This window comes from Oncorhynchus keta, chromosome 35, assembly GCF_023373465.1.
Source record: "Oncorhynchus keta strain PuntledgeMale-10-30-2019 chromosome 35, Oket_V2, whole genome shotgun sequence".
Lineage (NCBI taxonomy): Eukaryota > Metazoa > Chordata > Actinopteri > Salmoniformes > Salmonidae > Oncorhynchus > Oncorhynchus keta.
The window spans coordinates 67073578-67089281 of NC_068455.1; the positions used below are offsets into that span (position 1 = coordinate 67073578).

Consider the following 15704-nt stretch of genomic DNA (forward strand, 5'->3'; position numbering starts at 1 on the left):
AACTGTTCCGTATTTTATCTAACGGGTGGCATCCCTAAGTCTAAATATTGCTGTTACATTGCACAACCTTCAATGTTCTGTCATAATTATGTACAATTCTGGCAAATTAATTACGGTCTTTGTTAGGAAGAAATGGTCTTAACACAGTTTGCAACGAGCCAGGTGCTGCTGCATATACCTTGCCTCTGTTGCACAGAACGCAAGAGAAGTGAGACAATTTCCCTAGTTAAAATAAATTAATGTTATCAGTGATTCAACGATAAATTAACAGGCATCGATTATATACAACACAGGACAAGCTAGATAACTACACATGGTTGATGATATTACTAGTTTAACTAGTGATTGTTTTGATTGTTTTTATAAGATACGTTTAATGCTAGCTAGCACCTTACCTTGGCTCCTTACTGCACTCTCATAACAGGTAGTCAGCCTGCCATGCAGTCTTTTTGTGGAGTGCAATGTAATCGGCTATAATCGGTGTCCAAAAATGCCGATTACCGATTGAAATAAACTTGAAATCGGCCCTATTTAACAGTCCATTCTGATTAATCGTTATTGATTTTGTTGGAAAGGGGATAAATTGTGCTTTACAATGGTATTGATAATTACAGTTGATCTGGAAGTATTATGTTTTTTGGGTGTTAAAATAAGGTCAATTTTACAGACCAGCGCGATATACAAGTGAGTTAGTTCACGTTACTACAAACTTTTTTTTGCTCAGTCTGTCATATCAGTAAATTCAACAAATAATACAAAATGTAACATTTTCATATATGACATCCAATCCTCTCCCAGCTTCCACATTTCAAACCAAAATATCTTACCTCTTAACCCACCTCTATGTACTATGTCAATCCAATCGATGTATCAATTTACCAATCATGGAAAACCAATATCTCACCTCTGAACCCCTCTCTCTGTGTCAGGGTATGTTGGAGGAGGGTCTACGTACAGCAGAGGGCTGCTACCGGACGGTGTGGGAGCGTCTGGGCATGGCCTTTCAGACCCCGGAGGCCTACTGTGAGAAGGGCATCTACCGCTCCCTGGCCTACATGAGGCCTCTCAGCATCTGGGCCATGCAGCTAGCCCTGGATACCTCACAACCACGAGACCAGGCCCCCAAGACCACCACCACACCTACTGACCAGGCCCCCCAGACCACCACCACTATACAAACTGCGACGGAGGGAGAACCCGGACAGAAGGAGAGTCAGGACCAGGGTCACATTCCGTAGTCTAAACATTATCGAAAGTAGCTGATTGCACCACAGACTGAGTTGCTGGGACAGGGACAGAGGGGATACCAGAGGAAGATCTCAAGGCGAGAGGGGACATGAGGAGTATACAATTGTCTCTTTCTCAAAACCCATTGGATGGGAAAGCCAGAGGTCCCTTCCCTCTGACCTTCTCCCAATGGGTTTTGAGAAGGAGGGGATGAGAGAGGACATGAGATTACAATTGAAATCTTCCCAATGAGAGGAGAGTCTGGACCAGGACTATGTTCAGAAGCCTAAATGTTGTTGAAAGATGCATATAGAAAACTGTTATGAATGGACCCGAGATGAATTATTCTATGTCAGAGAGGGGTGTTAGTTCTACGTAACATATTTATATCAGAAAATGCCTCAATGTTGTGCCCTGCTGAACACGTCCCTGGACCAGACTGGTGTGGATGAGGAGAGACTCAAAAAAAAAAAGGGTTGTCCCAGAACTGAGGCAGTCGAACTGAAGAACAACATTTGATTCTCTAAAGATTTCAAGTTCCAGAATCTAATGACTGAACCTTGCCCTCTGTCTGTCATCTCATTCTACATGGAGTTTACAATGCAACATCCTGTTTCACTGTTTGTCTCTGTAGACACACACACACACACAACCATAAATACTCAAGCTTATCTACAGAACAAAACAAGCTCATATGCAAAGTGTGACAATGACACTGTATATCACTGTAGCAGCTATAATCAAATTAGTCTTAATTTGAATGAGAATGAATATGTTTATTATTTCAGACTTTGACTGGCAGGTTTAACCAATGGTAGACAGTCTAGAAGACTTAGAATGAAGACTTGATAAAAATCGGTATTTGAAGATTGTTATTCTTTATTTCTATGTTTGAATGCTGTATAAAGTGTTAAAAAAAACTTTGTCTGAATCTTTTTTTTGACTGAGTTTTGTAGTAATGGGGGGGGAAATACATACAGTTCAAGGAGGTGATACTGCCCACTACTAATGACTGGGCGTGTCCTGGAATTCAACCAATACGCATCAGTTAATCACACAACATCATCCTGTTCCACTGGTTGTCCATATAAGTACACAGTAGTGTGTGCCGCCCTATGGGACTCACAAATCACAGGCAGTTCTGATACAGCCTGTATTCAAACCAGGTTGTCTGTAGTGACGCCTCTTTTTCATTTTGGGCTGGGTAAATGCAAGTGAATATATTCATGAAAGTCACCTTGTCTGGGAGAAATTTACACGGTTATAAAAATGTCACGCCGGGGTAAGCTTACGCAAAACACTCACCTTATTTGAAGTGTTACCAAAATCCCCATTGGGAAAAATGTATGGTCGAAAAACAATTAACCATTTTCATGTTTGACTGCTAGGTTTTACGGGTATTATGACTCATACCGTGGTAATCTATTATATATTCTTAATTGAAGGTCCCTTAGCCAGATCGATAACAATGACATGGTCCTTTGAGTGAGATTTATATTTTCAAAACAGAACGGTCAAGATCTACAGTAATAAAACAACAGAACTTTGCCACCACCATCCATTTTACAAGTGGGTTAAACGACACTGTAGAGTAGCTATAGTGGAGTAAAGACAAGTACTGAAGGTCATTTTACAATGAGGCTTCTCTCACAGGCAGAAGTAAAACGAAGAATGCCAAGAGTGTGCAAAGGGTGGCTATTTTGAAGAATCTCAAACAAATATATTTTGATTTGTTTCACACTTTTTGGTTACTACATGATTCCATATGTTATTTTTCATAGTTTTTGTCTTCACTGTTATTCTAAAATGATGAAAATAGTCAAAATAAAGAAAAACCCTTGAATGAGGTGTGTCCAAACTTTTGACTGGTACTGTACATATACAATACATTTAGTTATATACATATATACAGTGCCTTGCGAAAGTTTTCGGCCCCCTTGAACTTTGCGACCTTTTGCCACATTTCAGGCTTCAAACATAAAGATAGAAAAATGTATTTTTGTGAAGAATCAACAAGTGGGACACAATCATGAAGTGGAACGACATTTGTTGGATATTTCAAACTTTTTAACAAATCAAAAACTGAAGAATTGGGCGTGCAAAATTATTCAGCCTCCTAAAGTTAATACTTTGTAGCGCCACCTTTTGCTGCGATTACAGTTGTAAGTCGCTTGGGGTATGTCTATCAGTTTTGCACATCGAGAGACTGAAATTTTTTCCCATTCCTCCTTGGAAAACAGCTTGAGCTCAGTGAGGTTGGATGGAGAGCATTTGTGAACAGCAGTTTTCAGTTCTTTACACAGATTCTCAATTGGATTCAGGTCTGGACTTTGACTTGGCCATTCTAACACCTGGATATGTTTATTTTTGAACCATTCCATTGTATATTTTGCTTTATGTTTTGGATCATTGTTTTGTTGGAAGACAAATCTCCGTCCCAGTCTCAGGTATTTTGCAGACTCCATCAGGTTTTCTTCCAGAATGGTCCTGTATTTGGCTCCATCCATCTTCCCATCAATTTTAACCATCTTCCCTGTCCCTGCTGAAGAAAAGCAGGCCCAAACCATGATGCTGCCACCACCATGTTTGACAGTGGGGATGGTGTGTTCAGGGTGATGAGCTGTGTTGCTTTTACGCCAAACATAACGTTTTGCATTGTTGCCAAAATGTTCAATTTTGGTTTCATCTGACCAGAGCACCTTCTTCCACATGTTTGGTGTGTCTCCCAGGTGGCTTGTGGCAAACTTTAAACGACACTTTTTATGGATATCTTTAAGAAATGGCTTTCTTCTTGCCACTCTTCCATAAAGGCCAGATTTGTGCAATATACGACTGATTCTTGTCCTATGGACAGAGTCTCCCACCTCAGCTAAAGATCTCTGCAGTTCATCCAGAGTGATCATGGGCCTCTTGGCTGCATCTCTGATCAGTCTTCTCCTTGTATGAGCTGAAAGTTTAGAGGGACGGCCAGGTCTTGGTAGATTTGCAGTGGTCTGATACTCCTTCCATTTCAATATTATCGCTTGCACAGTGCTCCTTGGGATGTTAAAAGCTTGGGAAATCTTTTTGTATCCAAATCCGGCTTTAAACTTCTTCACAACAGTATCTCGGACCTGCCTGGTGTGTTCCTTGTTCTTCATGATGCTCTCTGCGCTTTTAACGGACCTCTGAGACTATCACAGTGCATGTGCATTTATACAGAGACTTGATTACACACAGGTGGATTGTATTTATCATCATTAGTCATTTAGGTCAACATTGGATCATTCAGAGATCCTCACTGAACTTCTGGAGAGAGTTTGCTGCACTGAAAGTAAAGGGGCTGAATAATTTTGCACCCCCAATTTTTCAGTTTTTGATTTGTTAAAAAGTTTGAAATATCCAATAAATGTCGTTCCACTTCATGATTGTGTCCCACTTGTTGTTGATTCTTCACAAAAAAAATACAGTTTTATATCTTTATGTTTGAAGCCTGAAATGTGGCAAAGGTCGCAAAGTTCAAGGGGGCCGAATACTTTCGCACGGCACAGTACATATAACTAAATGATATAGTCTGTCGAGCCAGATTAATATACAGTGGTGTAAAGTACTTTAGTAAAAAGACTTTAAAGTATGAAAATTGGGTACTTTTTTCCACCACTGGTATTTATACTTTTATTCAAGTATGACAATTGTGTACTTCTTCCACCACTGTTAATATATAATGATGATATGGTCCTTCGAGCAGGATGCTTATCTATATTCAAAAATATGTTTCTTTGAGCCAGATTTTCCATACAGAACGGTCAAGATATGCAGTAATAAAACCACAGGCCTTTGCTTTGAAATCAAATCAAAGTTTATTTGTCACGTGCGCCGAATACAACAGATCTAGTAGACCTTACAGTGAAATTCTTACTTACAGGCTCTTAACCAATAGTGCAAAAAATGTATTAGGTAAATAAAGAAATAAAACAACAGTAAAAAGACAGGCTAGAAACAATTGTTCAGGAGTCTTATGGCTTGTGGGTAAAAACAAGGTAGAAGCCTTTTTGTCCTAGACTTGGCACTCCAGTACCGCTTGCCATGCGGGAGTAGAGAGAACAGTCTTTGACTGGGGTGGCTGGGGTCTTTGACAATTTTTAGGGCCTTCGTCTGACACCACCTGGTGTAGAGGCAGGCAGTTGAGCCCCAGTGACGTACTGGGCCGTACGCACTACCTACCCTCTGTAGTTATTTATTTACCCAATCGGGCCACCGCCTCCGACTTTTACCAGTGGTTTCAATGCAACTGTTCTCATGTTGTATGTTCAAACACATCAATCAAATCTTTAGATTAACAGTCTAACGCTCAAAGCAATTGTGCCACAGACATGGAGTTGGTAGAAAGCTGACCTTTGACCCCTGGCTGTCTGTGATCTCATTCTATATGGAGTTTAGATATATGGTGAAGCTATTCAGCAACTGATGATCACAGGCCACTGACACCCATTTTAATAGGATGGGAAATATAATACTCTTCCTGTTTTACATTCAACCAATCACGTCTAAAAACAGGACACAGGACAAGATACACACGGAATCAAATTTACACGACAGGAAAGTTTTTTGACATCACAGAGCTCAAGAAATGGAAAACACTCGTCCCTGGGTGGGCTTGAACCACCAACCTTTAGATTAACAGTCTAACGCGCTAACCAATTGCGCCACAGAGACTAAGCTGCTAGGAGCAGGACACACGTGGAACAAGGATCACGTTCATTTCATGGCAATCACTCCGCAGTTTCATGGTTGCAAGAATTCTATCATCTTATCCGGACAGAGAAATATTTAGCTTTCAGTCATAATTGTATGGCAAAACAGAGGGGTAACAACCAGATCTGAACAGACGTATATACTACATGGTTTATCTTAAAGATATAGTTTATCTTTAAATGCTATCAAAACCCCAAAACTCCCGTGGCAATACCCCCAAGGCAGCCTGAAAAGTAGCAGAGTTTGTCGTTAGCCTCTTACCAATAAAAGACTCTGAAAGGGTCCGAATACTCGCTAAATATAGCGTCAAAGTCGCTAAATTGACTCTATACACTAATTCAAAATGTCACAAAGTTATACAGTATACGGCTATCTACTCACTGCTCTAGAAACTAGTGAAATACATGGCAATTCAATAGGGGTGCTAAGAAAGCAATGCCAAAACCGGACGACGCTGGGCCAATTGTGCGCCACCCTATGGGACTCACAAATCACAGCCAGTTGTGATAGAGCCTGGATTCAAACCAGGTTGTCTGTAGTGACGCCTCTATTTCATTTTGGGCTGGGTAAATACAAGTGAGTATATTCATGAAAGTCACCTTGTCTGGGAGAAATTTACACAGTTAGAAAAATGTCACGCCGGGGTAAGCTTACGCAAAACACTCACCTGAATTTGAAGTGTTACCAAAATCCCCATTGGGAAAAATGTATGGTCGAAAAACAATTGTAACCATTTTCATGTTTGACTGCTAGGTTTTACGGGTATTATGTCTCATACCGTGGTAAACTATTATAGATTCTTAATTGAAGGTCCCTTAGCCAGATCGATAACAATGACATGGTCCTTTGAGTGAGATTTATATACCACCATCCATTTTACAAGTGGATTAAACGACACTGTAGAGTAGCTATAGTGGAGTAAAGACGAGTACTGAAGGTCATTTTACAATGAGGCTTCTCTCACAGGCAGAAGTAAAACGAAAATAAAATTCTTAACTCCCCGTCGGGGAATTGAACCCCGGTCTCCCGCGTGACAGGCGGGGATACTGACCACTATACTAACGAGGACTGAATGTGTACTGGAATTCTACGTATGCAGATCAGTTCAGTTAAAGCAACAGTATCTCCTTCGTCGTCTACAAAAGTACACATTTAGACACGCATACACACACAACAGACGATCACGGTTATTTGAATATTCAAAAATCCGAACAAACCTCAATATTCCTTTAGTTGAGTGCGTGTTCATTTGACCTTTTTTTTTTGGGGGGGGGTAACAATGAAAACTTTTTCTAAATTAAATGAGCATTGAGACATTATTACATACAGGGATACACCGTGACAATTGAAATTCTTTATTCAATAAAACAACAGTTGAACTGTTGATTTTTGGTTTTGATGACAGTGCATTGAGCTAGCGCATTTAGTCCTCCAGTCAACTCTGACAACCTATTTTGTTCACTTCAAATAGAAATGACTGTCGCGTACATAGCCACGGTTCCACAAAACATGACCCAGCGCAATGCAAAACACTCACCAGAAAAGTAATTTCAAACAGAATCCATCAATCATGGCGAAAATCAGAATTATCTTTCACCGTTGCTGTTAGCCAAAAACTACTGGAGAATTGCAGCCTGTCCGTTGTGGTAGCCTGCCTTTGACGTTTGTGTCATTCTGACTTTTCAAGTGTTTTTTTAAACTGCGTTTTTCAATGTCGACTATCCTTGATAGCAGAAATAATGTCATATTATCCGAAGAGTGAAATAATTTCAAATGCCCATCCCTAACAAACACGATACCAACATGTGTCGACAAACAAGTCCTGTGCGCACTTTAAACAACGAGACAAAATATATTCATTTTAATTTTCTCAAAGTTATACATGGTGATATACAGTGATTTATCACAATGGGATTTCTGAAAATGAAAATAAGTTATAGCAGTAACAAGAGTAGATAATAGATTCTGAATGTATTGTTCCTCAAACCAGATTAATATATACATACATACACATATACAGTACCATTTAAAAGTTGGGACACACCTCCTCATTCAAGGGTTTTTCTAGATGTTTTACTATTTTCTACATTGTAGAATAAAAGTGAAGACATCAAAACTATGAAATAACACATGATATCTTGTAGTAACCAAAAAGTCTTAAACAAAACAAAATATATTTTATATTCTTCAAAGTAGCCACCCTTTGCCTTGATGACAGCTTTGCACACTCTTGGCATTCTCTCCACCAGCTGAACCTGGAATGCTTTCCAACGGTCTTGAAGGAGTTCCCACAAATGCTGAGCACTTGTTGACTGCTTTTCCTTCCCACTGCGGTCCAACTCATCCCAAACCCTCTCAATTGAGTTGAGGTCGGGTGATTGTGGAGGCCAGGTCATCTGATGCAGCACTCCTTCACTTTGCGTCTTGGTCAAATAGCCCTTACACAGCCTGGAGGTGTGTGGGTCATTGTCCTGTTGAAAAACAAATGATAGTCCCACTAAGCGCAAACCAGATGGGATGGCGTATCGCTGCAGAATACTGTCGTAGCCATGCTGGTTAAGTGTACCTTGAATTCTAAATAAATCACCAACAGTGTCACCAGCAAAGCCTCCCCACACCATCACACCTTGTCCTTGCTTCACGGTGGGAACCACACACACGCAGAGATCATGCGTTCACCTACTCCTCGTCGCACAAAGACAGAGCGGTTGGAACCAAAAATCTCAAATTTGGAGACAGACCAAAGGACAGATTTCCACCGGTCTAATGGCCATTGCTTGTGTTTCTTGGCCCAAGCAAGTCTCTTCTTCTTATTGGTGTCCTTTAGTGGTGTTTTTGTTTTTACAGCAGTTTGGCATTGAACGCCAAATTCACATAGTCTCCTCTGACGGGTTGATGTTGAGATGTGTCTGTTACTTGAACTCTGTGAAGCATTTATTTGGGCTGCAATTTCTGAGGCTGGTAATTCTCATGAACTTATCCTCCACAGCAGAGGTAACTCTGGGTCTTCCTTTCCTGTGGCGGTCCTCACGAGAGCCAGTTTCATTATAGCGCTTGATGGTTTTTGCGACTGCGCTTGAAGAAATTTTCTAAGTTGTTGAAATTTTCTGGATTGACTGACCTTCGTGTCTTAAAGTAATGATGTACCGTCGTTTCTCCTTGCTTATTCGAGCTGTTCTTGCCATAATATTGACTTGGTCTTTTACCAAATAGGGCTATCTTCTGTATTCCAACCCTACCCTGTCACAACACAACTGATTGGCTGAAATGCATTACGAAGGAAAGAAATTACACAAATGAACTTTTAACAAGGCACACCTGTTAATTGAAAGGCATTCCAGGTGACTGCCTCATGAAGCTGGTTGAGAGAATGCCAAGAGTGTGCAAAGCTGTCATCAAGGCAAGGGGTGGCTACTTTGAAGAATCTCAAACATAAATATATTTTGATTTGTTTCACACTTTTTGGTTACTACATGATTCCATATATTTTATTTCATAGTTTTTATGTCTTCACTGTTATTCTAAAATGATGAAAATAGTCAAAATAAAGAAAAACCCTTGAATGAGGAGGTGTGTCCAAACTTTTGACTGGTACTGTACATATACAATACATTTAGTTATATACATTATATATATATATCACTAAATGTATAACTAAATGATATAGTCTGTCGAGCCAGATTAATATACAGTGGTGTAAAGTACTTAAGTGAAAAGACTTTAAAGTATGATCATTTGGTACTTTTTTCCAACACTGGTATTTATACTTTTATTCAAGTATGACAATTGTGTACTTCTTCCACCACTGTTAATATATAATGATGATATGGTCCTTCGAGCAGGATGCTTATCTATATTCAAAAATATGTTTCTTTGAGCCAGATTTTCCATACAGAACGGTCAAGATATGCAGTAATAAAACCACAGGCCTTTGCTTTCAAATCAAATCAAAGTTTATTTGTCACGTGCGCCAAATACAACAGATCTAGTAGACCTTACAGTGAAATGCTTACTTACAGGCTCTTAACCAATAGTGCAAAAAAGGTATTAGGTTAACAATAGGTAAATAAAGAAATAAAACAACAGTAAAAAGACAGGCTAGAAACAATTGTTCAGGAGTCTTATGGCTTGTGGGTAAAAACAAGGTAGAAGCCTTTTTGTCCTAGACTTGGCACTCCAGTACCGCTTGCCATGCGGGAGTAGAGAGAACAGTCTTTGACTGGGGTGGCTGGGGTCTTTGACAATTTTTAGGGCCTTCGTCTGACACCACCTGGTGTAGAGGCAGGCAGCTGAGCCCCAGTGACGTACTGGGCCGTACGCACTACCTACCCTCTGTAGTTATTTATATACCCAATCGGGCCACCGCCTCCCACTTTTACCAGTGGTTTCAATGCAACTGTTCTCATGTTGTATGTTCAAACACATCAATCAAATCTTTAGATTAACAGTCTAAGGCTCAAAGCAATTGCGCCACAGACATGGAGTTGGTAGAAAGCTGACCTTTGACCCCTGGCTGTCTGTGATCTCATTCTATATGGAGTTTAGATATATGGTGAAGCTATTCAGCAACTGATGATCACAGGCCACTGACACCCATTTTAATAGGATGGGAAATATAATACTCTTCCTGTTTTACATTCAACAACTCACCAATCACGTCTAAAAACAGGATACAGGACAAGTCAGTCACACACAGAATCAAATTTACACTACAGGAAAGTCTTCTGACATCAGAGAGCTCAACAAATGGAAAACACACGTCCCTGGGTGGGCTTGAACCACCAACCTTTAGATTAACAGTCTAACGCGCTAACCAATTGCGCCACAGAGACTAAGCTGCTTACAGTAGGACACACGTGGAACAAGGATCACGTATACAGAGAAATATTCAGCTTTCAGTCATAATTGTATGGCAAAACAGAGGGGTAACATCCAGATCTGAACAAACGTATATACTACATGATTTATCTTAAATATATATTTTATCTTTAAATGCTATCAAAACCCCAAAACTCCCGTGGCAATACCCCCCAAGGCAGCCTGAAAAGTAGCAGAGTTTGTCGTTAGCCTCTTACCAATAAAATACGCTGAAAGGGTCTGAATACTCGCTAAATATAGCGTCAAAGTCGCTAAATTGACTCTATACACTAATTCAAAATGTCACAAAGTTATACAGTATACGGCTATCTACTCACTGCTCTAGAAACTAGTGAAATACATGGCAATTCAATAGGGGTGCTAAGAAAGCAATGCCAAAACCGGACGACGCTGGGCCAATTGTGCGCCACCCTATGGGACTCACAAATCACAGCCAGTTGTGATAGAGCCTGGATTCAAACCAGGTTGTCTGTAGTGACGCCTCTATTTCATTTTGGGCTGGGTAAATACAAGTGAGTATATTCATGAAAGTCACCTTGTCTGGGAGAAATTTACACAGTTAGAAAAATGTCACGCCGGGGTAAGCTTACGCAAAACACTCACCTTATTTGAAGTGTTACCAAAATCCCCATTGGGAAAAATGTATGGTCGAAAAACAATTAACCATTTTCATGTTTGACTGCTAGGTTTTACGGGTATTATGACTCATACCGTGGTAATCTATTATATATTCTTAATTGAAGGTCCCTTAGCCAGATCGATAACAATGACATGGTCCTTTGAGTGAGATTTATATACCACCATCCATTTTACAAGTGGATTAAACGACACTGTAGAGTAGCTATAGTGGAGTAAAGACGAGTACTGAAGGTCATTTTACAATGAGGCTTCTCTCACAGGCAGAAGTAAAACGAAAATAAAATTCTTAACTCCCCGTCGGGGAATTGAACCCCGGTCTCCCGCGTGACAGGCGGGGATACTGACCACTATACTAACGAGGACTGAATGTGTACTGGAATTCTACGTATACAGATCAGTTCAGTTAAAGCAACAGTATCTCCTTCGTCGTCTACAAAAGTACACATTTAGACACGCATACACACACAACAGACGATCACGGTTATTTGAATATTCAAAAATCCGAACAAACCTCAATATTCCTTTACTTGAGTGCGTGTTCATTTGACCTTTTTTTTTTTTGGGGGGTTAACAATGAAAACTTTTTCTAAATTAAATGAGCATTGAGACATTATTACATACAGGGATACACCGTGACAATTGCAATTCTTTATTTAATAAAACAACAGTTGAACTGTTGATTTTTGGTTTTGATGACAGTGCATTGAGCTAGCGCATTTAGTCCTCCAGTCAACTCTGACAACCTATTTTGTTCACTTCAAATAGAAATGACTGTCGCGTACATAGCCACGGTTCCACAAAACATGACCCAGCGCAATGCAAAACACTCACCAGAAAAGTAATTTCAAACAGAATCCATCAATCATGGCGAAAATCAGAATTATCTTTCACCGTTGCTGTTAGCCAAAAACTACTGGAGAATTGCAGCCTGTCCGTTGTGGTAGCCTGCCTTTGACGTTTGTGTCATTCTGACTTTTCAAGTGTTTTTTTAAACTGCGTTTTTCAATGTCGACTATCCTTGATAGCAGAAATAATGTCATATTATCCGAAGAGTGAAATGATTTCAAATGCCCATCCCTAACAAACACGATACCAACATGTGTCGACAAACAAGTCCTGTGCGCACTTTAAACAACGAGACAAAATATATTCATTTTAATTTTCTCAAAGTTATACATGGTGATATACAGTGATTTATCACAATGGGGTTTCTGAAAATGAAAATAAGTGATAGCAGTAACAAGAGTAGATAATAGATTCTGAATGTATTGTTCCTCAAACCAGATTAATATATACATACATACACATATACAGTACCATTTAAAAGTTCGGACACCTCCTCATTCAAGGGTTTTTCTAGATGTTTTATTCTACATTGTAGAATAAAAGTGAAGACATCAAAACTATGAAATAACACATGATATCTTGTAGTAACCAAAAAAAGTCTTAAACAAAACAAAATATATTTTATATTCTTCAAAGTAGCCACCCTTTGCCTTGATGACAGCTTTGCACACTCTTGGCATTCTCTCCACCAGCTGAACCTGGAATGCTTTCCAACGGTCTTGAAGGAGTTCCCACAAATGCTGAGCACTTGTTGACTGCTTTTCCTTCCCACTGCGGTCCAACTCATCCCAAACCCTCTCAATTGAGTTGAGGTCGGGTGATTGTGGAGGCCAGGTCATCTGATGCAGCACTCCTTCACTTTGCGTCTTGGTCAAATAGCCCTTACACAGCCTGGAGGTGTGTGGGTCATTGTCCTGTTGAAAAACAAATGATAGTCCCACTAAGCGCAAACCAGATGGGATGGCGTATCGCTGCAGAATACTGTCGTAGCCATGCTGGTTAAGTGTACCTTGAATTCTAAATAAATCACCAACAGTGTCACCAGCAAAGCCTCCCCACACCATCACACCTTGTCCTTGCTTCACGGTGGGAACCACACACACGCAGAGATCATGCGTTCACCTACTCCTCGTCGCACAAAGACAGAGCGGTTGGAACCAAAAATCTCAAATTTGGAGACAGACCAAAGGACAGATTTCCACCGGTCTAATGGCCATTGCTTGTGTTTCTTGGCCCAAGCAAGTCTCTTCTTCTTATTGGTGTCCTTTAGTGGTGTTTTTGTTTTTACAGCAGTTTGGCATTGAACGCCAAATTCACATAGTCTCCTCTGACGGGTTGATGTTGAGATGTGTCTGTTACTTGAACTCTGTGAAGCATTTATTTGGGCTGCAATTTCTGAGGCTGGTAATTCTCATGAACTTATCCTCCACAGCAGAGGTAACTCTGGGTCTTCCTTTCCTGTGGCGGTCCTCACGAGAGCCAGTTTCATCATAGCGCTTGATGGTTTTTGCGACTGCGCTTGAAGAAATTTTCTAAGTTGTTGAAATTTTCTGGATTGACTGACCTTCGTGTCTTAAAGTAATGATGTACCGTCGTTTCTCTTTGCTTATTCGAGCTGTTCTTGCCATAATATTGACTTGGTCTTTTACCAAATAGGGCTATCTTCTGTATTCCAACCCTACCCTGTCACAACACAACTGATTGGCTGAAATGCATTACGAAGGAAAGAAATTACACAAATGAACTTTTAACAAGGCACACCTGTTAATTGAAAGGCATTCCAGGTGACTGCCTCATGAAGCTGGTTGAGAGAATGCCAAGAGTGTGCAAAGCTGTCATCAAGGCAAGGGGTGGCTACTTTGAAGAATCTCAAACATAAATATATTTTGATTTGTTTCACACTTTTTGGTTACTACATGATTCCATATATTTTATTTCATAGTTTTTATGTCTTCACTGTTATTCTAAAATGATGAAAATAGTCAAAATAAAGAAAAACCCTTGAATGAGGAGGTGTGTCCAAACTTTTGACTGGTACTGTACATATACAATACATTTAGTTATATACATTATATATATATATCACTAAATGTATAACTAAATGATATAGTCTGTCGAGCCAGATTAATATACAGTGGTGTAAAGTACTTAAGTGAAAAGACTTTAAAGTATGATCATTTGGTACTTTTTTCCAACACTGGTATTTATACTTTTATTCAAGTATGACAATTGTGTACTTCTTCCACCACTGTTAATATATAATGATGATATGGTCCTTCGAGCAGGATGCTTATCTATATTCAAAAATATGTTTCTTTGAGCCAGATTTTCCATACAGAACGGTCAAGATATGCAGTAATAAAACCACAGGCCTTTGCTTTCAAATCAAATCAAAGTTTATTTGTCACGTGCGCCAAATACAACAGATCTAGTAGACCTTACAGTGAAATGCTTACTTACAGGCTCTTAACCAATAGTGCAAAAAAGGTATTAGGTTAACAATAGGTAAATAAAGAAATAAAACAACAGTAAAAAGACAGGCTAGAAACAATTGTTCAGGAGTCTTATGGCTTGTGGGTAAAAACAAGGTAGAAGCCTTTTGTCCTAGACTTGGCACTCCAGTACCGCTTGCCATGCGGGAGTAGAGAGAACAGTCTTTGACTGGGGTGGCTGGGGTCTTTGACAATTTTTAGGGCCTTCGTCTGACACCACCTGGTGTAGAGGCAGGCAGCTGAGCCCCAGTGACGTACTGGGCCGTACGCACTACCTACCCTCTGTAGTTATTTATATACCCAATCGGGCCACCGCCTCCCACTTTTACCAGTGGTTTCAATGCAACTGTTCTCATGTTGTATGTTCAAACACATCAATCAAATCTTTAGATTAACAGTCTAAGGCTCAAAGCAATTGCGCCACAGACATGGAGTTGGTAGAAAGCTGACCTTTGACCCCTGGCTGTCTGTGATCTCATTCTATATGGAGTTTAGATATATGGTGAAGCTATTCAGCAACTGATGATCACAGGCCACTGACACCCATTTTAATAGGATGGGAAATATAATACTCTTCCTGTTTTACATTCAACAACTCACCAATCACGTCTAAAAACAGGATACAGGACAAGTCAGTCACACACAGAATCAAATTTACACTACAGGAAAGTCTTCTGACATCAGAGAGCTCAACAAATGGAAAACACACGTCCCTGGGTGGGCTTGAACCACCAACCTTTAGATTAACAGTCTAACGCGCTAACCAATTGCGCCACAGAGACTAAGCTGCTTACAGTAGGACACACGTGGAACAAGGATCACGTATACAGAGAAATATTCAGCTTTCAGTCATAATTGTATGGCAAAACAGAGGGGTAACATCCAGAT

General features: G+C 40.0%; 1 protein-coding gene and 5 non-coding genes across 9 annotated transcripts in view; 1 reads left to right on the top strand and 5 right to left on the bottom strand.

The window, feature by feature from the left end:
* The window catches only part of gba2 (glucosidase, beta (bile acid) 2), a 34279-nt gene extending 32128 nt beyond the window's left edge, over positions 1-2151 (top strand). For 3 of the 4 annotated variants that reach the window (XM_052497354.1, XM_052497353.1, XM_052497355.1), the window contains one exon: positions 930-2151. In XM_052497354.1, the coding sequence (XP_052353314.1) occupies positions 930-1238 (309 nt within the window). In that variant the 3' untranslated portion in view covers positions 1239-2151. The remainder of the gene's footprint in view (positions 1-929) is intronic. The other variant, XM_052497352.1, reaches the window with a different exon arrangement.
* Positions 2152-5848: 3697 nt separating this feature from the next.
* Positions 5849-5922, bottom strand: trnan-guu (transfer RNA asparagine (anticodon GUU)). The gene has a single exon. It is a non-coding gene; the product is annotated as a tRNA-Asn (tRNA).
* A 1035-nt stretch (positions 5923-6957) lies between these two features.
* Positions 6958-7029, bottom strand: trnad-guc (transfer RNA aspartic acid (anticodon GUC)). Its single transcript has one exon. It is a non-coding gene; the product is annotated as a tRNA-Asp (tRNA).
* A 3690-nt stretch (positions 7030-10719) lies between these two features.
* On the bottom strand, positions 10720-10793 carry trnan-guu (transfer RNA asparagine (anticodon GUU)). The gene has a single exon. It is a non-coding gene; the product is annotated as a tRNA-Asn (tRNA).
* A 975-nt stretch (positions 10794-11768) lies between these two features.
* On the bottom strand, positions 11769-11840 carry trnad-guc (transfer RNA aspartic acid (anticodon GUC)). The gene has a single exon. It is a non-coding gene; the product is annotated as a tRNA-Asp (tRNA).
* A 3684-nt stretch (positions 11841-15524) lies between these two features.
* trnan-guu (transfer RNA asparagine (anticodon GUU)) lies at positions 15525-15598 on the bottom strand. The gene has a single exon. It is a non-coding gene; the product is annotated as a tRNA-Asn (tRNA).
* Between the last annotated feature and the right edge of the window lie 106 nt (positions 15599-15704).